Here is a 27274-nt window from a genome sequence, read left to right on the forward strand (position 1 = left end):
TATACAATTCTTAAAATATTTTTATGCTCTTGTAGCAATACCATCCAAAAATAATCTATATTATTTATGAACATTAAAAAGTAGTATACATCTGTTTTTAAAAATGAACAAAACATACAAGAATGGGGTCACTAATGTAAGTTGTGTCTGTGCAATGAAACCAAGCGCAGGATGACGAAAGATGTCATGCTGGACAGAATCTAAACTCTGCTGTGGACCAGTTCATTTCACACCATAGCTGGCATTTCCCATTTGTGTGATGAGCCAAGCATGTTTCATTGGACACTATTGCTTATAGGACACTGAATGATGCTAATCTATGTGACATTACATATCACCACGAATATAACAACAGGCCAGCTATCAGATCTCATACTGAATCTCCAAAGTCATTGGGGAAAATCTGCATTAACTGTAAAAACGTGGTTTCCACAATTAAGGAGTAAAATTGAGCTTGCCGTACTTAAGATTGTAGGGTTATTGTTATTACTTAAGAAGGTCCAACTATGTTGTTAACCCCATTACTTGTGGGCATTTCATGCAAACACAAATCCATCATAGATTTTCCATACTATTATAAACTCTGAACTTTCCATTGATGCCAAATAACAGTGGACAGACATAATATATAAACATAATTCACGTGACAGATGCTGACCTCTGCCTCGGATGACCCTGTAAAATCACACAGTGGCTGAGGCTTGGCTTTTCTGGAGTGTGCTTATTCATCATTCATTATTTTATGGTTAAATTACGGTCATTATCAGGCCCAGAAAGCCTGCAAATTGACAGAAAACCCCTGTCAACCCTGGAGCGCCTCTCTCATTGTGAGCACTCTTTCAGAGTTGTGACACAATTCAGTAACTGGAAGCGCCTGGACCGGAGAGTGCGTGAGCGAGACAGGCCTCCATCCTCCCTAATTTACTCTCTCCTTCGCTAAATCTTCTCATAGAGCACAGTACTGAGGCTGATGGGTCGGCCCGTGTGCTCAGTTGGCCTGCGCTGCTTCTTCTCTGTCGTCTCGTATGTCTCAGCCGTGAGATGTGACGTTTTACTATCTGCTGTGGACGTTGTTGAGTTGTGTGGGCAGCATCTGTCTGTCTTCAATCTCCTGCAGAGCGCTCTCCAGCTGCTGGATCAGCACACGCTTCTTAAACCTGAGAGAGAGAGACAGCTATTTAGCTGGATTACGTGACATTATATTATATAATATACAGTATATGTTATTATATAATATATAAAAACATAAACATATTTTACATACTAACAACAAGTAACTTTGAGAAACAAAATAGAAAAACATATTACCAGCTTTCAGAGAATATGTCTTAAACATTGTCTGTCTTCAATCTCCTGCAGAGCGCTCTCCAGCTGCTGGATCAGCACACGCTTCTTAAACCTGAGAGAGAGAGACAGCTATTTAGCTGGATTACGTGACATTATATTATATAATATACAGTATGTTATTATATAATATATAAAAACATAAACATATTTTACATACTAACAACAAGTAACTTTGAGAAACAAAATAGAAAAACATATTACCAGCTTTCAGAGAATATGTCTTTTTCTTTCTCTATTGACAATGTTTCTTTGAAGCATGAATATAACAACATTTAGTATATTCTTTAAAATACTTTTTATGCAAGTTTGCTTCTAAAGTAAATTTATTTCGTTTTAAGAATATTTAGGTACGTATACAAGACAAAATTACTGATTAAGAATAATTTTTTTTGCAGTCTATCAGTGAGCTTCTGCACTAACTTTGGCGAGAATTCTGTGAAATTTTATGATGCAGTGAATTTTGGTACATTAATCTTTGAATTGAATTTTTGTGGGGTTGATTTTATAATGCAGTCAGAAAGTAGAGGAAAGATGGGGAACGTGAACATGAAGAAGCAGGTGACCAGTGTTGTTATTGTAAATTAAAACTAAAACAAGAAACTAAAACATTGAAATAAAGCTGAAAAAAAAAGATATAAATATTAGATGCAAAACTTAGTTCACCCAAAAATGTGAATTCTGTCATCATTTACTCACTCTGAAGACTAAAGGAAATCTGTTCATCATTTAAAGTGATCACATCTTTCCACAAGACTTGGATTAAACTGCTTGATTCATATGGGTAGGTTTTATGACACCTTTATGACCTTTTTCGGATCTTCTAAGTTTTGGTTACCTGGCCTTTCAATGGAGGGTCAGAAACCTCTCAAGTTTCATTAACAATATCTTAATTTGTGTTTCAATAATTAACCAAAATCGTATGGGTTTGGAACGACATGAGGGTGAGTAAACGATGACAGAATTTTCAAATTAGGGTGAACTATACCTTTAAGCTTTAACTTAGAAAACTTAAATGAAAATTACAAATGTTGCCTTGGCTACTAACTGAAATAAAACAAGTTGAAGTTGAAGTACAAAAATGACTGAAACTGAAAGTGAAATAAAAACGATATATATAACAATAAAAAAGAAGCACAATAAAATTACTAAAATTAAAATGGAAGCTGAAAAGCACGTAGCGCAAATAACTAAAACATAAACTACAATTAAAATGAAAACTGAAAACATAAAAAAATATATTAATAAATACTATAATATTTTATAAATAATACTAAAACAACACTGCAGGGGACATGTAGAAATATACTCGTTAGAGACCGGTGGGGGAACGATCTGTTTGTCTGTTTGCTTGACCGATGGCTGAGGAAGTGTTTAGGAAACCTGTGTCATTGGTGAGAGGAGAAAGGCATGTGAGTGTTTGAAGAGAGCTCTCACCTGGCTGCCTCTTTGATGGCATGATGAATAAAGTATCTCTGCACTGTCACTGGCCCCTTCACCTCCTCCAGTAACCTGAATATTGCCTCATAATCTGCACAAAAGAATAAGCAATTCAGTTTAGCTTTATTAATTCCTACAAATATATACCCTCTTTCATAGTGCAAGTGCACTTGATTTAAGCTAGAGAATAGTTCAAAGAGAATACAGAAATGAATTGCATGAATAATTAATTTGGTATTATATCCAGATACTCACTGCGGCCAGGCTTGCGGACTTCTTTGAGGACTCGAGTGCGCAGCTCCGCGTTACTCCCCTCCAGGGGAATCATAACAATTGTGCCCTGTGCTGGAGTGTCTCCTCCATTGCCCTCCTCCGCCCCCTCCTGGCTCGGGGGACTCAGGTCCTCACAGTTTTGTGTGAGATCAGAGGGTCTCTCATCCAGACAGTTCTCCAGTCCTATTCTCTCCTCCTCGCCATCTGGTGTCCCCACCTCTCCTCTGTCCTCCACAGGCGCAGGTCCTCCTCCCTCTCCATCCACTCCTCCAGGCCACCCGTCTTCAGCCTCCTCGCCTGGCGCTCGCTCACCGTTGCTTTCTGTGCCTCCTACACTGTTTCCCTCAGCTCCTGTAGGGGAAAATATATGATGGCATATTATTATTTATATTTATGGTAAGTTTTTCAACATACTCTTATGCAATGTTTGCAAGACTGTTTGGAATACCATACTACTCGTATGATTTCTGCAGTATATAGTATATAAACTACCATTCATTCAAAAGTTTGGGGTCAGTAAGGTTTTTTGAAAGAAATTAATACTTTCATTGAGGAAGAATGCATTAAATTGATCAAAAGTGGCAGTAAAGACATTTATAATGACTCAAGGGAGTTCTATTTCAAGTAAATGCTGTTCTTTTGAATGTTCTATTCATCAAAGATGTATTTCTTGAGTGTCAAATCAGCATATTAGAATGATTTCTGAAGGATCATGTGACACTGAAGACTGGAGTAATGATGCTGAAAATTCAGCTTTCCATCAAAGAAATTAATTATATATATATAATTACTAATTAATATAATGTACTTGACAAGAAGAAATTACAGGTGTGATATTTGATACTATAATACTAATTATTTAATCAGACTGAAAATTGAATTACAAATGGAAAACCACATTTGGCAACACTTCACAGTGTCATTGTTACATATGACATGTACTTATTATAGTAATAACAGTAAATTATGCATAATTACACACAAGTAACCCTAAACCAAATGCTAATCCTAACCCTATATTACATACAGTTTGAAAGCATGGATTAATGCCTACTCTTGCAATTTAAAAAAAATAGTAGGCAGTATGCAGTATGTAAGTATTTAGTACACAGCAAGCTAAGAATCAGTCAGCCGTGACTCAGAGGACTTTACCTTTGTGTAGTGGGATGGGTTTGATGATTCCTTGCTGGCCCTGAGTCCCTGTAGGGCCCTTGCCCAGGACATGATTGGTTATTATTGGAAGAGTTTGGGGCCGGCGCAGCAGAGGGGACATACTCCTCCTCCTCTTCAGGGCAGTGCCTGAGTTAAGATCCCCAGTGTTACCCCGCTTCTTATTTTGCATGCCTGTCACAAACTCATCTGCTTCATCGATCATCATTCCCTGTTGTTGGGAGAAGAGGGAAAACAAAACAACTTAGCATCTAAGGCACTTCGGTTTTGACTTGTAATTTTTATTATCAGTGGACCCTTTTCACATTTCCGAGGTTCTCAGAAGCAGAAGTGGTCGTAGCTGGGTGAACTTCTATAGTGGTGAAATTTGTGGGGGGGGGAAAACCATTCCCATTTGCTCTAACAGCAAAAGAAAACATTCATGATAGCATTTCTATGACTTTCCAAAAGAGACAAAAATATCAAGAGCTTGATTACGATGGTCAGAAAAGAGGAAGATGTCAAATTTGCCAACACTCCCTCCGCCGTTGTACTAGAAACACCCACACAGCAGCAACTAGCTTTTTTAAATGTAATGCCAAAATAGTATAATACAAAGTATAGTGCTATAATATGCACTAGAAATGCCATAGGACCATAGGTTTGACATGCAAGCACCTTCTTGTCCTGCTTGAATGGGTTGCCAAATGTGTGCAGTCGTTTGGGCTGGTCTGGATCAATCTCACGTAGAGGTGATGGCATCATCTTCAAATACTCCTGATAATTTCCCATCTGCCCCACTGGAATACTGTGCAAGGAGTCTACAGAATCATGGAAAAATATTCAATAATAAACAAATATCAGGTGTCCATTCATGAACATTTTTGATGACATGTCAACATTAGAAATGTAAATCTATGAAAATAAAACAGTTTCTCTTGTTGCTATGCTAAATCAAAGTCCTTTTAAGACAAGTCATGTCACTAGGCGGCCATCTTTGAAATGCCTCTCGGGCATGCAAGTGCAGCTTCTCGGTGCGTTCCAAACGGGACATATCGCCCTCTGAAGGGCACTTCGGAGTGAAAACAATAATGGCCGCCATATTGAAGGGTCGTTCCAAACCGAAGTGCTCAAAACTGGCCACTTCAAAGGGCCCTTCGGAATGAAGGATTTCGAAGGGTACAACTGATGGAGGGATTAGGGCATAGGGATGAGCCCTTCCGAATGGAACGCAGGGTCTATCTCTTTGAACGGGGAAACATTAAATTCTCCAAAACTGTTCACTAAGCTTACAATTAAATTTCATATTTGAAATCACCAAAGAAATCTGACAACAACTGTCATACATGTTGTTACTTTTGCTCAAATAGCGTTACAAAAAGCTTATTTTTCAGGCTAGATCAGCCAGTGCGCATGCGCAGTCCTAAGAGCACGTCTCAGAACGCTGACTGTTTCTATAGCAGCAGGACTTCTAACTGCAGCTGCAGTGACACGCTGACTTTACCGATTAGGGATTGGCTCTTTCATTCAGTAGGCGGGGCTTCCTGCGATTGAGCGGCCATATTGAGCGTTGCATTTTTCCCCATTCAAAACTATACGAGTGACACGTCTTGGGTATTCTATAGTCTTTGGCTAAATGCATATGGCCATTGTAAAAAACAAAACAAAACGGGTTACTTTCTGTGTCATCAAAAAAGCTAACCTATATAGTGTAAAGGTGTGATCACATTTACCTTTTTTGCGGGTGAAATCCTGTCATTTAAATAGAAATCGACCATGAATTTTGTGCGAGGTTAAACGATTTCCCCATGCAAATTTCACTGTGGGTTCAATTTTTGAGGTTTTAAAGTGACTTCTGTTTGAGCTATGCTTTATACATCTATACAATTGACAATAGACAGCTCTTTTTGCCTGCAAAAATTAGCTGAAGTTTTGCTTATGTGGCTGCATCTTAAGTCATGTTTGGCAGATTTGAACAGTTATGAAGGTTCACTTTGCAAAATGTCATTTTTGTCTTTGGTACAATTACCATCATCCTGGCCTCTGATTAGCTTCTGTGTTGTCCTCAGAAGGTTGAAACGCATCCGAGTCACTTGATCTACAAGGTTCCGTCGTGGAATATCATAAGCGTTCCTATAGGCCTGCGGCTTCAAATCCTTTAAGAAAAAGTGAGTAAATGATAATAGAAGTTACATTTTTATCTAACGTAAAGAAAATCGCATATGTTTAAATCAGACTTAGATGTCTAGTCAGAAGGATTCATCAGAATTAACCCACATCAGCAAGAAAATATGATTTAAAAGAGTCAAATGTAACTACATTCTGACCCCCAAACGTGAACGGAGACATGACTGATTTCAAATAGACTCTATAATGTAATTCAGCCCCACTCAAACTGTCTGTACCTTGTTGAGAAGTGCAATCTGGAAACCAGCGAACTCTTTAAAGTTCATGTCGATGAGTCGGAGGGGAACCTCGCCTGTGATGCCCTGCAGGAGCTGCTTGAAATCACGGCGGTGTGCCAGAGACAGGGCATTCGAGTGGTTCTTAACCTTGATGCCCGTCTCTTGAGGAAGCTTCTTCCCGACAGACACAATCAGACGGTCTGACTCAATCTTTGCCTTGGGAATCAAGTACAAGTTGATTTAAAAAGCTGCATCACTCAGGCCTCATACAGATTGGATTTAATACGGAATTAATACAATATGTTAATATGTAATCTAGAACATTTAAAGGAATGTTATGAGTTTGAATACTATTTTAACTTGCAAAAACTGTGCAGGTTTAACTTTCAGCAGCTAAATCGTGCTCACCTGCTGGCTGAGTTTTTTTAGGTAGGAAATGACACTGTAGCTCAAGCCACAGTCCATGTTGTCAGAGATGAGATTTGGGGCTCCCATCATCCTCAGCGCCTTCTTGATAGGCTGCAGTCAGAAAAAAGAGAGGAAGAGTGGAGAAATAGAGACAAAGGAAGTGAAAATGAGGACACACTCAGGGTGAATCTGCACTCAGAACACATATCCTTGACCTCATTACAGCTGTTAACAGACTATAGAACAAATAAAGCTCATAAGAGGGGTTGGATTACAAGAGATCCTTGAGTGCATCTAAGAGTTCATGAATTGTATATTGCATTCATTTACTTTTTGTAAGCAGGACACTTCTGTGCTCTACTGGGATGTCTTTTTTAAGTAGGAATGAATAGTGTCTCACCAAGAGAAAGTAAGGAGGCATGGACTTCAGGTACATTTCAAAGGCCTGCCGCCACTTGAGGTTTGGCTTTAGCTTGTGCACTTTAAACAAATCATCTGTAAGGAGAATAAGAGATGGTAAGTGTGCTGAAGATGCTACATTGCAGCACTAAATCGCTTCCTTTAAGTCATTTTCCAAAAGGAGGAAATGAGAGATGTACAAAACGTGTACACAATTTATGCAGCAATGTCCAAAAAAAAAAGTATAAATGTTACTGCATTACATAAAAGTTTTTATTTTGTAGAATTTTTACGTGTTCTTTTCAGTACATTTGTAATTATTTTAATCAGTTTTTTAAATTCCAATTATAAATCTTTTTAATTGTTATTCTTTTATTCCTTTGTGTGTGCCGTTCAAAAGTTTCGGATCAGTAAGATTTTTTTTAATTTTTTTTTTAAAGACGTCTCTTCTGCTCATCAAGGCTGTATTTATTAGATCAAAAATACAGAAAAAACTGTAATATTGTGAAATATTATTATAAGTTAAAATAATGGTTTTCTATTTTAATATACTTTAAAATATTATTTCTGTGATGCAAACCTGAATTTTCAGCATCATTACTCCAGTCTTCAGTGTCACATGATCCTTCAGAAATCATTCTAATATGTTGATTTATTATCAGTTATGTTGGAAACAGGTGTGCTGTTAAAAAAACATTTTTTTTTTTTTGGAACATGTGATACTTTTTTCAGGATTCTTTGATGAATAAAAAGTTAAAAGTTAAAAAGAACAGCATTTATTCAAAATAAAAATATTTTCTAACAATCTAAGTCTTTATCACTTTTATCAATTTAACACACTCTTGCTGAATAAAAGTATTAATTTAATTTCTAAAAAAATAAAGAAAAAAAGTGACCCCAAACTTTTGAACTGTATTGTATATTTTTAGAAAATATTTCTATTTTGATTATGTATATATGTTTATGTATATAAATATATATATAATTGTATGCATTCATTTTTATTCATTTTAATCTGTTTTTTTAGTTACATTTTAAAATGGCTAAACAAAGCATCACTGTGTATGAAATGTGCAATAGAAAAAACTTGCAATTCTCTAAATAAGGTAATTTATAGGATAAGTTTGTAAATGTGTTGTCAGGAAACACACGTACCGAGGAGTGGCAACAGGACGGGATAGTTGTAAGGCATGACGAAGAGGTTGACACAGGTGAGCGTAGTGCTGGCCTTCAGGTAGCCGAACGGGTGGGCTCCATCGCTGTGTTTGCCGCTGCAGTTCACAAACACCTGGGCGACAGGGGAGAGGAGTTAGCATTGTCTGGTGTCTCCTGAGAGCTCGGCTCTCACATCAAACTGTTTCTCAGAGACAAAACCCATTCATTAACGGCTCATTAGGTGACAGGGTTCCTCAGAGACTAGTGTGCTATAACTGTTTCTCAGAGACAAAACCCATTCATTAACGGCTCATTAGGTGCCTATTAGAGCATATTAATGCCTCTAAATATGCTTATAAATGGATGAGCTCTTTGTAATTTATCTACCATTTACCTTCTTTTCATTATATGATCCCTAGTGAGGCAAGTAATCATGTAACATTGTAACCATGGCTAAAGAACAAACACAAACGTTTAATTATATTGGTATTTTTAGATGAGCTTAAATGTATGATGCGAGTAGGAAAAACAAATCAAAAGAATGTTGCAAAAAACATTTCCAGGAATTGACTAAGGTATTTATAGCATGTGTATATTTATATATATCCAATGGAATAAGCATGGGAAAAAATCCTTTAATCTTACTGCAGTATTGTCAACCCTCTTTAACTTGTTTTTAGATTTTCTGAAGAAAATCTCAGTGGTGCTTGCTTGTAATACTAGCCATGATCCAAGGATGTTGCTATGCAGTTGCTAAGGTGTTCTGAGTGTTTTTAGTGCGGTTGCTATGGGATTAATAGGTGGTTGTTAATTGGTGCAAGCCAAAAGAGTCCACCCCTAAATTACTGCACATTCTGGTTCCAAAAATAAGACTCAGTTCCCTCGTTTAATGCAGATCTATGGGATTTATTTCACTCATTTTATGCTAAATCTAATGTTTGCACTCTGAACTGCCTTTGAATCAGCACCTTCCTACAAATCTGTTCCCAATCGTCATGACTGAGAGCTTTTAGGCAAGTAGTCATAACTGTATATTAGGGCACTTGTTTAAAACCTGGTTTAATTCTACTGTATTGCACTTTACGCTGCTCTGTATTTTGGACTACTCTCATACTGTAGCACTGATAAAATCATTTGCTCCACTATGATCAAGTTTCCTCAAGTGTAAGTCACTTTAGATAAGCATCTGCTGACTGAAATACTGTAAGAAACCCTGCACAAACTCTGCATTAATGGACGGACATCAGGGAGGAAATTGTTGTACAATGTGTGCCATTTTATGTCACAAAATACTACAAAGGTTGGGTGACAAATAATTCGGGTCATTCAAAAGTTTGGGGTCTGTGAGATTTTTTTAATGTATTATAAAGACATCTCTTCTGCTTAAGAAACATTTATTTTTATTATTATTGTTATCAATGTTAACTCTTGTTCTGCTTAATATTTTTCTGAATAACTGAGATCATTTTTTTCAGGATTCTTTGATGATTAGAAAGTTTAAAAAAACAACAGCAATTATTTAAAACAGAAATTTTATATAACATTATAATTGCATTTACTGTCACTTTTGTTCAATTTAATCCATCCTTGCTGAATAAAAGTATTAATTTCTTTACATAAATAATCTTACTGACACCAAACTTTTAAACAGTATTGTACAACACTGTGTTTGAATAAAAAAAGCTGCTGCTTGACCAGTTACTAAATACAGGACTTTTACAACCATCATGTGTAAATGTGTAAGCCATTCAACTGAATTGACATGTATTTAGTGTTGTGCTTTTTTGCATTCCAGTAAATACAAATATGGAAAATACGGAAAAACGAAACACCCACTGTTTCTTTCTGCTCTTTTAACACCATGATATCGATCACTGTGAAACTCGGCTCTACCCAGACAGCAGTCTGCGGACTGTGAAAGATGGCATGCTAAATACAGATCAGATGAAATAGTTGTGTGAAAAGGTGTCCCACCTGCCAGCACATGTGAGGAGATTTCCTCTCCAAGATAAACTGGGTGAGCGGGGACGGCTCCAGCTCATATTTGTCGAAAGGCAGCTTGTCAATAACCATCGGCTCACAATCGATACAGGAAAAACGCACCACAGGATGGGCAGATCGAGGAGGCTAAACAGAGAGAGAGAGAAAAAAACTAAAATCCTCTATAATACAATCTCCACAATAGGTTTTTCAAAAGATATGTCTGTTAGATAGCCAATTCATCCTGTATTCACACCACCAGTGGGTAATGGCCCATGTGTTGCAGGCACATGACAACACAAGCTGTTCATTCAGATAAACTCACAACACTCTGACTGAACACTAAATAAACCAAAGAAGTGTTTTATAACAAATAAAATATCAACTTTATTTTAGGAATATGAAAAAGAGCCTCAGAAAAGCTTACTTTTTGACATTTTTCGAGGCACCCGTGTTACCACCTGCACCCAAACCTATTGTGCTACTGATTCACAATATTGCAAACAAGACAGCGGAGATGACAGGAAGGAAATGACCTCATGTTAAGCTAGTGCTAAGTGCTAAAGCTCTGGTGAGCTGCAGCAGTCTTATTCTGCTGGCAATGGGTCTCTCACAGTGCCCACAGGCTGAGCTGAGCCGGGGCACTTTGGCACAGCACCAGCTGCAGTCTCTACAGTGCATTGTAGAGAGAGAATAGACAGTGAGGGGGTGGGAAACCTCAGGACAGTGAAGTCTTTCCTCATGTTACCACTCTTTTCAGCTCCCTTATCTTCATCCACATTCATTAGCACTGTTTGAGCAAGATGAAAGCTAACCTTTAGTTTGCAGAGGTCATTACCTTTGACTAATAAATTGCTTCATCTACTCAGCTTGGGTGAGCCAGTGCTAATACACCTATCTAAAATACTTTTCTGATTTATTGAGGATTCTGTGAAATGTCAGCATGCAGAAAGAAACTAAAGAAACTGCTGAACATCCGCCAGGTCCCAGAGCACCACAAAAAGTCCTTCTAGGCTCGCTCATTAATTATTTTAGCCAATTCCATAGTGTTTTCAGCTAGATTTAACACATTTTACTATGTTTAAAACCATTTCCCCCAAATCAGTGCAAAACATGTGAAAAAAAAGTATATTTTAGTATTATGTATATACTATTACAGTTTTTATAGTTTTTTTTTTTTAGTATTATAGTTTTTATATGACACTTTACAATAAGGTTCCATTTGTTAACATTAATTAAATATATTAGTTAACATGAAGTTGATGTTAATTTCAACATTTACTAATACATTATTAAAATCCAAAGTTGTATCTGCTAATATTATTTCATGGACCTTAGCTAACATGAACTAACAATGAATAGCTGTATTTTTATTAACTAATGTTAACAAGGATGATTAAATTCTGTAACAATGTATTGCTTATTGTTAGTTAATGTTATTTAATGCATAAACCAATGTTAGCTAATGGAACCTTATTATTAAGTGTCACATTTTTATTACCCAGAGCACCACAAAAAGTCCTTCTAGGCTCGCTCATTAATTATTTTAGCCAATTCCATAGTGTTTTCAGCTAGATTTAACACATTTTACTATGTTTAAAACCATTTCCCCCAAATCAGTGCAAAACATGTGAAAAAAAAGTATATTTTAGTATTATGTATATACTATTACAGTTTTTATAGTTTTTTTTTTTTAGTATTATAGTTTTTATATGACACTTTACAATAAGGTTCCATTTGTTAACATTAATTAAATATATTAGTTAACATGAAGTTGATGTTAATTTCAACATTTACTAATACATTATTAAAATCCAAAGTTGTATCTGCTAATATTATTTCATGGACCTTAGCTAACATGAACTAACAATGAATAGCTGTATTTTTATTAACTAATCTTAACAAGGATGATTAAATTCTGTAACAATGTATTGCTCATTGTTAGTTAATGTTATTTAATGCATAAACCAATGTTAGCTAATGGAACCTTATTATTAAGTGTCACATTTTTATTCATTTTGAACTAGCTTTTATTCTTATATTTTCAGTTTTAATTTAGTTTAATATTTTAGTCATTTTCATACACTTTTTAGCAATTTTATTAGTTTTTGTTTAAAAAAAATATTTCTAAACTATTTTAGTTTTAGTTTTATTTCAGTTAGTAATCTTGGTGCTTTTACTTAAACTTTTTTTTCAGTTAGTTGCCTGGACAATATTTCTGGTTTTCATATAGTTTTTCATCGAATATTCATATTTTCTTTTATTTCAGTTTTATTTCAAGTAACAAAAATGTTTTTTTAATAGTTATAGTTGATTATAACAACACTGGTCTGGACCGACTAATATAGAAACAGAAAATCATTGCTTGACTCTACACTCAAACTCTATTTTGTAGGCTATTATTTACCAAAGTGGGGGAGTTCTGGTCAGGCCAGAAGGATTCTGGGATTGGCCAGTGGCCCACAGGAACGCCCGTCTTGGGGTTGGGCCGGACGTATATGAGCTTGTGGCAGCTGTGCCAGGGCTGCGGACTGAAGGACGACAAAGGACGAGCTGGATCCACAAGACCATCTGCACAAAGAGAAGACCATATTTGTGCATTAATTGTTTTCTCAATAAGCACAAACTAGTATGACATCACATAATCAGCACTGACCTTCGCCTATCACAGGTGGATCAGGACCACTCTTCTCAAAGTGTATTACAACTCCACTCAAAACCTTTTGGACAAGAGACTCAAGACACTGGTTCAGCATCCTTTGCGTCCTCACACAGTAAGAGCGGCCTTATAGAGAGAGGGTGAGAAAAAGAGAGTTAGCTGAGCTGAGATTAACCAGCAAAACTGCATCATCAACTGAAAAAAAAACTATGCTTATGAAACTGCACATGGGAGGAAATCTTCCAAAACACAACATAACACAAGTAGCATTTTCCTTATCTAAAGAACAGTTTTATGGAATCCAGGCGTCATAAATTGAAATTAAAATGAGGGAAGATTGACTTGACAAATATTTTAACCTGCATTTTCTCATCAGAAATAAACAGGTTTAAACAGCAATTGACTGGCACTTAAGATTTGCTATACCTCCAGTGACCTCACACATCTGGGTGATTGCAGACTCATCAGTGGGCACGCTGCCCAGGTGCTCGCTGTCGGGCACGGACACTCCTGGCAGCCGTAGGACTAGGGCGAAGAGTCGCTGGTCCCAGCGGAATGGCTCCTTAGTCAGCTCACTACCCGGCAACGGGGAATTCAGTGGCAGGTGTAGCTGAGGGAGGAAGAGAAAACAAGAAGTGAGATAGACACACTACCTGCAGTACGCAACATTTTACATCATATAAATGGACAAGTGGATCAAAAACTGTTGGTATAGAGTGTTTGTCCCTCACCTCCTCAGCCACCCCAGAGCTGTGTGTCAGTTTGTTTCCATCGGTGATCGTAATAATGACCGATGGCTCCAGAAAGAAAGGGTTCCGACCCTAGAAGAGAGGAGAAAAAATTTCTTTAAAAATCCAAAGCTCAATAAATATTTTTGTTGTATCACTAATATACCATAAAATGCTAAATCTCACAATAAACAGTGATGTCCAATAGTCTGAAAATGCTTGTACTCTGATTTAAAACATTTATCCTTTTCTTAAAACCTTCAGTAGCACCTGGGATCCTTTCTTGAATTTCATTAAAGGCTTGTAAAAACAGTAATATTGTGAAATATTATTATAATTTATAGTAACTGTTTTCTATTTGAATATATTTTCAAATGTAATTTATTCCTGTGATGGCAAAGCTGAATTTTCAGCATTTTCGGCCATTACTCCAGTCTTAGAAATCATTCTAATATACTGATTTAGAAACAAGAAACATTTCTTGTTAACATCAACACTGAAAACATTGTCCTGCTTAATATTTTTGTGGATACGTGATACATTTTATGATACATTGCTTTTTCAGGATTCTTTGATGAATAAAACTTCAAAAGAAAATAATTTATTTGAAATATACTTTTTTGTAACATTATAACATTTACATTTAGTCATTTAGCAGACGCTTTTATCCAAAGCGACTTACAAATGAGGACAATAAAAGCAGTCAAAACTAACAAAAGAGCAACAATATATAACTGCAAATGACAAGTCTCGGTTAGCCTAACGCAGTACACGTAGCAAGGTACATATACTGTATATATTACAGACAAAGTTTTTTTGTTTTTTAAATAAAAAAAAGATAAATAGATAAAGTAGAATTAAAATAGAATAGAAAGTGCTAGAGTTAGAGGGTCAAATAAAGATGGAAGAGATGTGTTTTTAGTCGTTTCTTGAAGATGGTTAAGGACTCAGCTGCTCGGATTGAGTTGGGCAGGTCATTCCACCAGGAGGGAACAGTTAATGTAGAAGCCTCTTTGAGATGGCACAATAATATGCCGTTCACTTGCAGAATGCAAGCTTCTAGAGGGCACATAACTCTGAAGTAATGAATTTAGGTAAATGAGTGCAGAGCCAGTGGTGGTTTTGTAGGCAAACATTAATGCCTTGAATTTAATGCGAGCAGCTACTGGTAGCCAGTGCAAATTGATGAACAGAGGTGTGACGTGCATAAAAAAAGAAACAGATTTTCCGTGTGGTTTTTAATGTTAACTACATAAGTACTGTACATACATAAGTGCCAACCAAATTCCTACACAATTGAAAAAAATGACATAGTAACATTTAACTTGCCAGATGTTGTTAATTGTAGTTTATGCAGTAAATGGTGAGTGAACACCAGATGCATTCTCTCTGTCCATACTGCAGGGGTCAGCACTCAGTTACTCACCCTCACGCAGTACAGACTGAGCATGTGGATTACCACTCTGCTTGAGGGTTATCTCAGACTGCATGTCTCCTATTTTAGGTAATTCAGCATGGACTTAAAGGGGTCATATGATGCTATTTCAATTTTTCTTTTCTCTTTGAAGTGTTACAAGCTCTTGGTGCATAAAGAAGATCTGTAAAGTTGCAAAGATTAAAGTCTCAAATACAAAGAGATATTCTTTATAAAAGTTAAGTCAACCACGCCGTCCTAAAACGGCTCGTTCTAACACGCCCCCACATGTCTACGTCACGATGTGGGAAGATTTGCATAACGCCGCCCAAATGTTCACGCAAAGCAAGAAACTTTTATTCTCGCTGTAGTATTGTTGCTGCCGCCATGTCGTGAAGGCACCTGTGTGTTTCGTTGTGAAAGCAAAACTACTTTGTTTGGTCTTCCAAAAGAGGACGATATCCTATACACACTGGATAGCTGGCCAATCAGAGCACACCTCGCTTTTCAGACCGATGAGCTTTGTAAAAATCGACGCGTTTCAGAAAGGCAGGGCATAGAGGAGAAACAATAATGTACAGTATGTGGAAAATAATATGTTTTTTGAACCTTAAACCGCATAAACACATTTCGTTACACCAAATACACAAAATAATGTTCTTTTTAGCAACATCATATGACCCCTTTAATGTCTGCATGTGAAGTATCTGAATATTCTGAATTACAGATAATCCTATTAAATGTTGTTCTGTTTGATGTTGCAGAAGAAACAGCACAAATCTGACAAAATACGGTTTCATAAGACAAAAAAACAACACAAAACTGTCTCTGTAATCTCTGCATGTTGTTACATCCATTCCTCCTCCCGAGTTAAGATGACCCCCTGTTACTACTGATGAAAGCATCTGCACTACAAAGCCTCGCTGAACTGATGGTGGTGCTTGAAGCACTGGGCAGCATCAGGTTTAAAGCTTTATTTGGACTACAGAATATTTTCCCATGTTTGCTGGGTCACTCTCATGCCTTCTGGCACACTTTAGGTGTGCTGTGAAATGGTTATTTTTGAATAATGGCAACATATTTGTTTGTATTTGGTATATTGTGATGCCGTGTGTGCGACGAGCGCCTGTGCGCCGGTGATGCGCGACTAGACAAAACCAGTAAAACCCATTATAAACGAGGCATTTGTTGCATCCAGTGGGGACATAATTACTGATTATAATGACTTATACTGTCTTTTTATGCGTTGAGTATCGCGCTGCGTAAACAAAACCATGTCTGCATTTGTGATCGGAGAAACAACGTTTCAATCAAACGACAAACAACAAGCGCTACTCTACACTGCTCAAAACTCGCGTTTGAATCGTCAGTGGCTAATTCTTTAAATATAAAAATGTACTTACAGGCTGAGTCAGAAGCGCCAGACTGTCCTTGCAAAGTTGGAATTGCCCCATGTCTGCATTTGTGATCGGAGAAACAACGTTTCAATCAAACGACAAACAACAAGCGCTACTCTACACTGCTCAAAACTCGCGTTTGAATCGTCAGTGGCTAATTCTTTAAATATAAAAATGTACTTACAGGCTGAGTCAGAAGCGCCAGACTGTCCTTGCAAAGTTGGAATTGCCCCACTTTATAGAAACAGACACCGGCATTGTAGTCTACTCTCCCAGAAAAACAGTCCTCATCCTCCATAAAATGCGCTGCACACATCTGAATATTTGGGTTGAACTGTTCCGGAACAGTGTTGTAAATACAACTTAACCACTGATTTGTAGTTTTGTCCTCTTTTGGAAGGCCAAACAAAGTAGTTTCACTTTCATAATCACACAGCGTCTCCACAACATGGCCGCGGCGGCAACAGCGAGAATAAAAGTTACGCCTTCTTTCTTTGGGTGAACATTTGGGCTGCGTTATGCAAATCTTCCCACATCGTGACGTAGATATGTGGGGGCGTGTTAGAACGAGCCGTTTTAGGTAGGCGGAGTTGACGCTTAACTTTTATAAAGAATATCTCTTTGGATTTAAGACTTTAGTCTTTGCAACTTTACAGATCTTCTTTATGCACCAAGAGCTTGTAACACTTCAAAAAGAAAGGAAAAATTGAAATCGCATCATATGACCCCTTTAAGTATGTAACAAAACATTCAAGGCTGGGAGGAAGGTAGGATTTGTTAAAATTGAATTGATTGATCTGAATATCGGGCAGATGTGTGTATCTCAATGTCTATGGTGGTTGGTACTCTTGTTATGTGAGGAGATATTTCTTATTATTTTGCAATTATACTGAATAAAGATTGTTTTGACTCTGAATGCTGAAGGGAGATATTATTACCTGGCCATAGTTGTCGATGCCAGAGACGAGTCTGTTGAGATTGAGCAGGTCGAAGGCGGCGCGGAGAGCGTGACCCAGTGTAGTCAGTCCAGATGCCTGCAGGTTCTTCAGCTCGCTCATGAAAGTGGCATGATTCTCTTTCCAACCCGCCTATCATATACAGGAAATACACACAGATGATGTAAAAACCAGCTTCATATAACCTCGGTAACACCAAACATTCAGACAGTGACATTTACACAGTGAACCCAAAATGTTCACTAACATTCAAAAGTCTGGTAGGATTTTTTTATGTTTATGAAAGAAGTCTCTTATGCACACAGAGCATTTATTTACAGTAAAAGCATGTGATGTTAAAGCTGAATTTCCAGCAGCCATTACTCCAGTCTTCAGTGTCACAGGATCCTTCAGAAATCATTCTAATATTCTAAAAATTTCTTATTATCATCACTGTTGCAAACAGTTGTACTTGCTTAATATTTCTGTGGATACATTTTTTTCAGGATTTTTTTCAGCATTTATATGAAATAGATTTTTTTGTAACATTCTAAATGTTTATATTGCCACTTTTAATCAATGTAATACATTCTTGCAAAATAAAAGTATTTTTTTCAAAAAACAAATCTTACCGACCCCAAACCTTTGAACAGTTGTGTATTTAGACACTTAAGTCACACAAGCACACTCTCCAATTCAAGCATTTCACTAAAAGAAGCTTGCGAGGTTTTAAACAATGAGAATAGAAGAATATGAGAACCGTTCTAGAGTTAGACCAAATATTTCTGGATTCTTTCTCGTTATCAAATGTAAATAAACATCTACATAGTAATTTCACACATATGTGAAAAGCTCTAGCACGATTTATTTACAAATGCCACTTAGATTGATTTTTACCTAATACAATAATATTAATATATTTAAAAGTGTGTCCAGACACCTTTAAGGCTTCTGTACGTATTATTAGAAACATGATCTTATGCAAACTATTATATAACAAACAGAAGTTTTCTTCCTAGTATATGTCAATCACCTGTAGCTTTTCTCACTCTTTCACCTAGCGAGATCAAGCACTTGACTATTACAGCATTTTATGTAATTCACAGATGATCAGCAGGCTTAAGCACACGTTAAGCACACGTTAAGCACAACAACACTACCTAAATGTCAGGTGAGAGAAGGGTGGAAATAAAGTCAGATAATAAAGCCCCAAAAACCACAGGACAAGCTTTGCAAAGCATCTGAATTAGCATGTATGTTTACTTGCACATTTGTATGTTTGCGTGTAGGCAGCCTGGAAGGAAGTGGCACAGATCTGCTATGTAAGGCTTGATTTGTTTTACTATCATTAAAAGACATTATGTGTTGGTTAGTGTGTGTCTGTCCCTAACCCACATTACCCATCCCAGCAGAAGAATACAGTCATTACTTTACTGCTCGCTCAAAACAAACACACAAAAAAAAACTATATAATGAGTTCAGATGCTGAGAAAAGAACCGAGGTTAATAGTTCACTAAATCTGCTTTTACAAAATGATTCCTGCTCCACATGACATTTACTCAGCGTGAATAAATCAACACATTACACAAACATGCATACATGGTAAATCCCCACAAGGCAGAGAAGACTTAATAGGTCAGATCCCGATGTGTTTGAGCTTCACATGTGTGTGTGTAGATTTATGTGCATTGGGAAGCATTACAGAAAAAAAGCAAGCAAAGATTTGTCAGTAGGGGCCAGACAGTGTACGTCTCTATCCAAAAAAAGAAACCATTCAAGCAGAAGCTCTTCTAACCGGCACTCAATAATTCAAGCAACAGAGTAATTCTATTTTTTCCCCATCCGTCTTTCTTTCCCTCTGCATTAACAATTTATTGGCTCTGAAGAAGTGTGACTGCAATCAGACTCTCCTTTAATCACACGCTTGTCCAGCGAGGCAGAAGAAGATGGGAGAGAATAAGGAATGTGAACACTGAATAAGCCAGGAAAAAGGATAATACCCTAACTGTAGCTGTAACAGAGGAAATGTAAACTCAAACCTTTCTTTAAAAGATGAAAACCCAGCGGCGTTCCAACAGAGGAAAGAACAAACATTGTAATCCACAAACGGGTTAATGTCACGAAAGCATATCCAGACCATATTTCACTCCAAAGTTAAAAGAAAAAAAAGGAATTATATTTTACATAAAGAAAATTAAGCATAGTCTTTTTACTTTATGATATTATTTTTCGATTTTCTGATTGCTGTAATGTACTAGATATTTCACTTCTGAGATTTTTATAATTGGATGTTTACTTATTTTTATTGTGATTCTAATTTTCATTACTGTAATACAGTATTTTTTATTTGAATAGCACAAATTGAAGGCAGTACAGCAAATATTATAATGATGTATAAATACTTTACAATTTAAATAATATATTATTACATATCAAGATCATATTTCACCTCAAAACCAAAAGGGAAAAATATAATAAATTACATTATATTGTAAAGAAAATTATGCCTAGTCTTTTTATATTGTGATATTATTTATATGTCAATTAAGCACATTCAAGCACATTTTAAGCACAATTAAGCACAACCAAGTTTTCTCATTATTGCAATGTATCAGAGGTTTTCCTTCTAAGATTTTCATTTGTTCTCTGTGGTCGATTCTCATTAGATTTTCCTTACTGTAATACTGTATCTACATATGCATAAATAAAGGCAGTTCAGCAAATACTGCCATGATGCATAAATACTTTACAATGTAGATACTACATTTTTATTTTTTTATGCATTACAGTAATAACATTTAAGGAGGAAATGTGCTTAATTGTCATGAAAATAATGTGTGAAATATGAACCGGGTATCATCTTGACAGGTTCCATGAGATTCGTCCCATTTATTCCCCCCAGAGCAGAATGAAGAAAGCCATGAAATTAGATCAACATAAAGCTGTTATTTAGTTACAGAGAGCAAATAACACGTTTTCTTTTTTTCTGCTTTCAGAATTAGCGTACTATAAAACCTGGCTCTGTATTTCCTCGCCAAATGCAGGACAGGTGGCAAGACAAATTAGCAGTTTTGCATAAACTGACAGATAAGGACTTGTTCCCTGTTAAGCTCCTGTTCTGAGGAAAGCGGCAATCATATAAACACAGCTCTTGTGATTGCAGGAGGAATCATCACTGCAGAAAGAGCACGTGACAACCCGGGGTGGATTCACACGGGTTAAGCGACTGCCCTTATGGCCTGAGTATTATTCCAGGATCAGGTTGCCTTGTCCCAGGTTTTAATCTCTACTACTGCCTAAAGGTTGAACTGATCACAGATAACCATTGAGCTCGGTTACACACATCCACCCAGTTTTGCAGGAGGGACACGTCTGCGGTCTGCAGGGTGATGCTTGTCATGTGTGATGATAAAGGCAAGGCAGGAACTAAAGTTGTCAATCTAATGGAATGAGAGCTGGTTAACCAGCCAAAGCACTGATCAGAGGGACCATCATGCTCATGACAAATAGATCTCCAATCTGAGTCCGAAGTGATTGAACTCAGTTTTCTTGGTGATCTCCATCATTTATCAGCTACTTGTATTGAGCCAGTGCAAAGAAATGCAGACAGTATACGTTCAGTTATATGTTGCGAATGAGGTTTAAGGAGGAGAGGGCACACACTGGATTTCTGAAGAATTATTTGGCCTGCCTATCTGTCATGAAGAAAGGACCTCAACCACTCCTATTTCAGAGCAAGATAAAACATGAGGCAGTCTACAGGATAAACATGGCAGAATTATAAGGCCACCGGATCCACAGACTAAATATTCCTAGGCTCCACCAAAATAATTTATGCATGTAAATGTACAGTGTTTCTAGAAGCTATTTGGACACCTTAGTAACACTTAAACTATATGAATTTCACTGCATTTCCTAATAGAATATCAAGTGAGTTCTACAAACAAACGGTGCTTCTCCAAACTGACTTGATTTTTCTTACTCATTTTTGCATTTACTTTTAACCAACTGGTTGCAGTGTAATTTTAGTGGACGTATGAAGTCAGTTCTCCCTCAAATTCACACAGGTGTCCTTTCAGAAGAACCACAGGTGTAGATCATCACATTAACTATGAACTTGATCCACAAACATCTGACAACCACCAAGTGTCTAAATACTCTGTCTTAAAGGGATAGTTCAACTGAAAATAAAAAATTCTGTCATCATTTACTCACCCCGATGTCGTTCCAAACCCATAAGACTTTTGTTCATCTTCAAAATGTTAAATATTTGTAATATTCTCTCATCATTTTGCTCATCCATTGAAAGTCCGCAGAACCAGAACTTTAATGCATCAAAAAGTACAAAAAAGGCATCGTAAATGTAGTCCATATGCATTGAGCGATTTCATTTAGGCTTTTAATCACACTGATTGACAGACATACATAGAGCCCGTCAAATATGGAAACGTATGCTTGCTTGACGCTCGAGACACACTAGTGGGTGTTGAATGTTTTGGTTGTGTGCACTTTCAAATCGATGGACAAAACTGATGAGAATTTTTTTTTTTTTTAAATATCTTCATTTGTGTTCCAAAGATGAACGGAAGCTTGGAATCTAAGCTTGTGCTATATTTCTTTCAAATAAAATAAATGCAGCTTGAGTTGATATTTTGTTATATAACACAATGACATTCACAAAGTTTCCAAATGTTAGATGGGGTAATGTAATGAATACACATGAATGAATGTACAATGAATAATGTAATATGGAGGTGTTTGCATTGTTTGTCCCAAACAAAAATAACATGTTTTCCAGGGCCTCATGGCATAAACCACAAATGCACTTGCATGCATTTTTCTTTTCTCCTTCATTAACCAACAACAGACTTTACACCAAAACAAATTCATTTCCATCTCTAACCTTTTGCTTCAATGATAAACAATTTCAGCAGTAATCGATTAAGAAAATTGCAAATGGAAAAAACTGTGTCAACTTCAGAAAATAGGCAAGACTAAGAATAATGTTCTGCTTGGCCAGGGCTCAGACAACAAGAGAGGCACACAAACAGGAAAAAGAGAGCTTTGTGAGGACTGGACGCTCACTGGAACTCTTCACTGTTTAGCTGCTGAAAATCTCATGAATAATTGACGGGAAATAAAAAAGGCACTCTGTCAGATACAGGGGCCAGATTCTTGCTAGGCTGGTATTTGCCCAGTGTTTTCTAGTCAAGAACTGGGTTAGCCTGCTCGCTAATTCTGAAGAGGCACTGCTTGGCTATTATAGTATTTTTTTGAACAGGAGGAACAAGCTGGCCACGAATAGCTCAGAGAGGGCTAAAAGCTTATGTAAGAGGGCAGTTATAACATCTTTCTCAAACTAAGACATAGTAAGAAAACAATGCCAAGTATTTGCCACATGCACATTCACAATCTCATCAAGTAAATGGCTAAAACATCATTAGTGTATAGTACCCGCTATAAGCAGGAAATGTAGTACTTTGGTTATAGAGTTAAGTGTCACTTGGAAGTCAGCCTCAGATTATCTTGGATAAACTGGAACAGGGTGGGAAAACTGCATGACAAGAAAGAAAGTAAGAAACCCCTCCAAGAGAGTAACTGGCTACCTGCCAGATAGTCCATACTAATGAAGTGCTAAAGCACAGAGCTACTCTTATTGTCAATGTCAAACCACAAACAAAGAAGACAGGAACCCAGGCAGCACTATATGTCACATGCACATGTCAGTAAGTGCAGCCCTTGATTCAACTCCAGGCTGGGAAAAAGATGGATGATACTTTGAAATTAGGCTGTGCAAAGTGACCACATAGCCACAATTCCCATATCCAATATAACGGCACGTCAAGAGAACTGGCACAGCAGTTTATAAACAGATGATGATGATGAATGTGGGGAGAGAAAGGTCTGAAAACTGATTAAGAATTCTGTTTATTTGCTAATTGGATTATTGTTACATGTAACTGTAACAATATTTTGGCTGATGTGTGGATTTTAAGCAGGCTGGTAAACAATATTAACAAAAAAATCACAAAATCACAGCTCTGTCGAATGTAATCAGCGCCGTCATGCCCATTCAAACTTTTTAGCTTGTGCATCCTCAAATTTTTGAGCCAAATTGATTATAAACTCAACTTCCAAAAGACAAAAATAAATATTTCTACATCTGATAATTACATTCCACGATTATCATAGGTGCAAAATTAATAGTGCTCCGAAGTCGCCACCTTTTGGTGAATTTTGCCGTTTTGAAGCCAAAATATGTAATTTTGTTTATGCGATTTGTGCAAAATGAAGGAGTTGGGCAGAATCTTACTAATATATATATATATATATATATATATTTTTTTTTTTTTTTTTTTTTTTTTTACAAAAATTCTTAACATTTAATGAGATATGTATAATATATCCATTTAACTGTCAATTTTTTTGTGAAAATGCCGATTGGTTGAATTAGTTGAATCAGCTATAAAAGTGTTAATAATGTATGTTCTTGATTCAATTCATAAATCAGAAGTATATAGTTATATTTCGTTATAAGACGATTATATATATATATCATCTTTCAGTTTATTATAATTATAAACTGAAAGATTAAATAAAGTTTTAATAATTAAAATAGTTTTATTATAACAGTTTATTATATAATAAACAATTATTTAATAATTGTATTAGTTTTTTTGGGGGGGGGGGTTACATTTCAAACAACGTTACCACAAGGTAAGTTCTGGTCAGGTCTGTTATCTATACATGAAAACGCAGGGCGATCACTGGCAGTTGAGTGCAGTTGCAATATTGCTTGAAGAATTGTATATTATATCATGATGTGAACCTGACCCCTATGCATACTACAAAATTACACCACTAGACTATCATGACTCATAACTTACATAGAAGTGCCAGAACTGTCACTGCCTCCTCAAAAAAGAAAATAGGTACAAGACACCCTGAATGTAATACATGCAAGTCTAGTCGTGCCCTTGTGTCTTAGAATGATCAAGTAATCTATTAAGCAAGTACTGACTGCCATTACGTTCAGTTAGTATTCTTGAGTAAAGAGATGTGTTTGAATACAATTCATGCAGATGCCTGACCACACCATCAGCTCATAGACCCACTATTATCCTTGCTGTCTTTACCCCCAAACAGAAAAATATGAACGGCTGTCACATATGAAAACAGCTAAATGCCTCCTAATTTGTACCAGATTTATTGTACTCGCACTTGTTTGTATTTGTACAGGAAGCACTTATATTTCCTAGCCATCAGCGTTCCAGATTACATGCTTGCTATCTGTTGAGCAAAATGGTCTCAAATGTGTGGCTATAAGTCACTCTGGTTCATATAAACTCTGGCTGTAAAAGTGAGCAATTAGTAATTATGCTTGCATAGGTATATCTTATGTTGAGTAAACTTTAACCACTGAGTGGCCTAATGTGACAGGCACAGGTGCACTGCATACTTAATCACCTTTCACCTGTTTGGTGTTTGGGTATATGAATGGGAGGGAGGTGAATGTACTAGGAGTGGAGAGGGAAGGAAGCTGATGCTTGTTTTCAAGGGCAACTCACAAGCCTCTTCCTCTCTCAACGCAAACCTGCAAAGCATCTCCTCATTTGCTTATTGAGGGCTGTTGCACAAATCAAATCGTGTTGATCTGTTCAGGCTACAGTGGCCAATGAGAATGCGAGAGGAGGGCACGCGACAGAGGGCAGGCCGCTTGTCCAATCCGGACCGAGATGGCCCGTGCACGCGTCGCGCGCTACGTCACAGTGGATAATAAATCTCTCCGCCTCCATCTCAGCGCTCGAGAGCTTTCCCAACACAAAAGCAAAATGTCCGCCATGTTCAGAGGCTGCGCTGCTCCGGGTCTGCGGATATTTTAACAAAAATTAGCCGTTTTCGTCACCGGGAGGCCACCCGACCCGATGCTACGAACCAGAGGGACAGTAGAGTCTCACTGTCAGCAAAAAAATCTCCGCTTTAACCACATATAAGCACAATTTAGTAGTATTTATTTACCTTTACGCCGTATGGTGGATCATCGAATGTAACTAGCATGTACCTGTCGCCTCTACTAGCCGGGTCTCGGGCACGCAGCTGTTAAAGAAAACGAAACAATAAACATTAATTGAAACTGATCCTGTCATAGGGATCCTTAACTCCAACAAGGTACAACAGTAAGCTGAAAAAGTCGGGGTAAAATTATGCTTTACCTTCATAAAGATCTCAACCGCGCCTTTAGCAATGTCCAGATACGTCGTACCCAAATAAGTGCGCTGATTCATAGAAGCGGACGTGTCTATCAGAAAAAGTAAAATAGGCATTTTGAAATGTATAGATATACCTCTAGATGTTTGCTGGAATATCTACAATCGGCATATGACCTATCTTGCGGCCCTGGGCATGCATATATGTGTGTATATATTTTGTTATAATCAGACCCCCCCCAAAAGAGGGTCGTACTGCCACCCTTTGCAGCCGCCTGATTCTCTATCTGTCTTTTCTGAGCAGTGCTGGGCTCGCGCTGTTAGAGAACTTCTCTTCCGAACAGACCGAAACGCCTTCGCCCCGCCGCTGCTACGCCATTGGCTGAGCCGAGTCGCGAAGCCACGCCCACTCTCCTATAAATACGCAATGAGGTCGCGGAATTCCTCAGTTGTCCGCGCGAGCGGTCGGAGGTGGAGAGGGCGAGGGTCTCATGTGCTTTGTTTTTGAGTTTTAACGGCCGCTTTTGTTATTATATTGTGTGTTACACCGATTTAACAAGTTATCAGAGTTCATTTGTAATTTATTAGAGTTCCGTTTTCGTCTTGTGTAAAGGGCGACCCCCTCCTCTGTCTGATCCTGGTCTAGCTGTCTTAGTGGGGGGTGGGGAGTAGCTTGGTTGATTTTTATAATAACTGTGCCTCCCTCTGATCGTGGAGAAATCCATCCTCGTCCGCTTTCCCCTCCTCTTGTTAATCTCCTTCGAGAGACTAGAGTATAGGCAAGCGCCATGTTAATATAACGAGAGACCGAGACAACAGCGGCTCAGGCGCGAGAGGAAAGGAGCTGGCTCCTCGCTTTCCGTGAAACCTCGCTCTGCACACGCCCTTTGGTTTTTTTGAATGTCAGAAAGGGACGTACCTGCTAGGCAGTCCTATTCACCACAATCCCACACACTGGACGAAAGCTAGCTCATATAGCTAATACCTACAAGGTGTTTTAATATCCGCAGGAAATAGCCAATGAACAAGTGCCGATGATACAGTACCCTTTATTATAATCATTCAGCCGCATTTTTACATAACTACTACATCTCAATGGCCTGCTCCAATGTCACTGGAGTCCTATCCGAAACATAAGATCCCCATACTGTAGCGCATATTCCACTGTCTTCTGACCCGCACGGTTTCTGTGATCGCCGTTACCTGGTTCACAACAAAGCATACATTTTAAAAGTGAAACTGCCCGTGTTGTTCATTCATGAACTGTATGCGTGTCCCGAGAGGTTTAAAAAAACAAAAAAAAGGTCATGTTGTTTTTCCTGTTTTCATTTCTCTGTAATCGTTTTTTTTTTTTTTGTAATGCAAAATTGTCTTTAAATT

The 27274-nt window shown here is 37.4% G+C and overlaps 1 protein-coding gene across 1 annotated transcript; it reads right to left on the reverse strand.

Annotated features, from left to right (window-relative positions):
* Positions 1-26351, reverse strand: LOC107560701 (integrator complex subunit 6). Its single transcript, XM_016244950.1, has 18 exons — positions 25901-26351; positions 25707-25784; positions 17690-17839; positions 13944-14033; positions 13639-13822; positions 13210-13338; positions 12961-13124; positions 10548-10700; positions 8574-8706; positions 7420-7514; positions 7020-7130; positions 6612-6827; positions 6236-6362; positions 4885-5027; positions 4210-4438; positions 3040-3408; positions 2782-2875; positions 1-1157 (listed from the first exon to the last, which is right to left on the reverse strand). Exons 1-18 carry the CDS (start codon positions 26009-26011, stop codon positions 1055-1057), a joined length of 2679 nt encoding a protein of 892 aa, XP_016100436.1. The 5' UTR covers positions 26012-26351; the 3' UTR covers positions 1-1054.
* Positions 26352-27274: the final 923 nt, after the last annotated feature.

The sequence above is a fragment of the Sinocyclocheilus grahami genome, unplaced genomic scaffold, assembly GCF_001515645.1.
Source record: "Sinocyclocheilus grahami isolate Dianchi unplaced genomic scaffold, SAMN03320097.WGS_v1.1 scaffold23.1, whole genome shotgun sequence".
NCBI lineage: Eukaryota > Metazoa > Chordata > Actinopteri > Cypriniformes > Cyprinidae > Sinocyclocheilus > Sinocyclocheilus grahami.

Coding starts and splice junctions, on each gene's coding strand:
- LOC107560701 (XM_016244950.1), bottom strand. CDS start 26,011: ATGCCTATTTTACTTTTTCTGATAGACACGTCCGCTTCTATGAATCAG. Junction 13,823..13,943: donor GCTCTGGGGTGGCTGAGGAG/GTGAGGGACAAA, acceptor TTCCTCCCTCAG/CTACACCTGCCACTGAATTC. Junction 13,125..13,209: donor TCCACCTGTGATAGGCGAAG/GTCAGTGCTGAT, acceptor CTCTTTGTGCAG/ATGGTCTTGTGGATCCAGCT.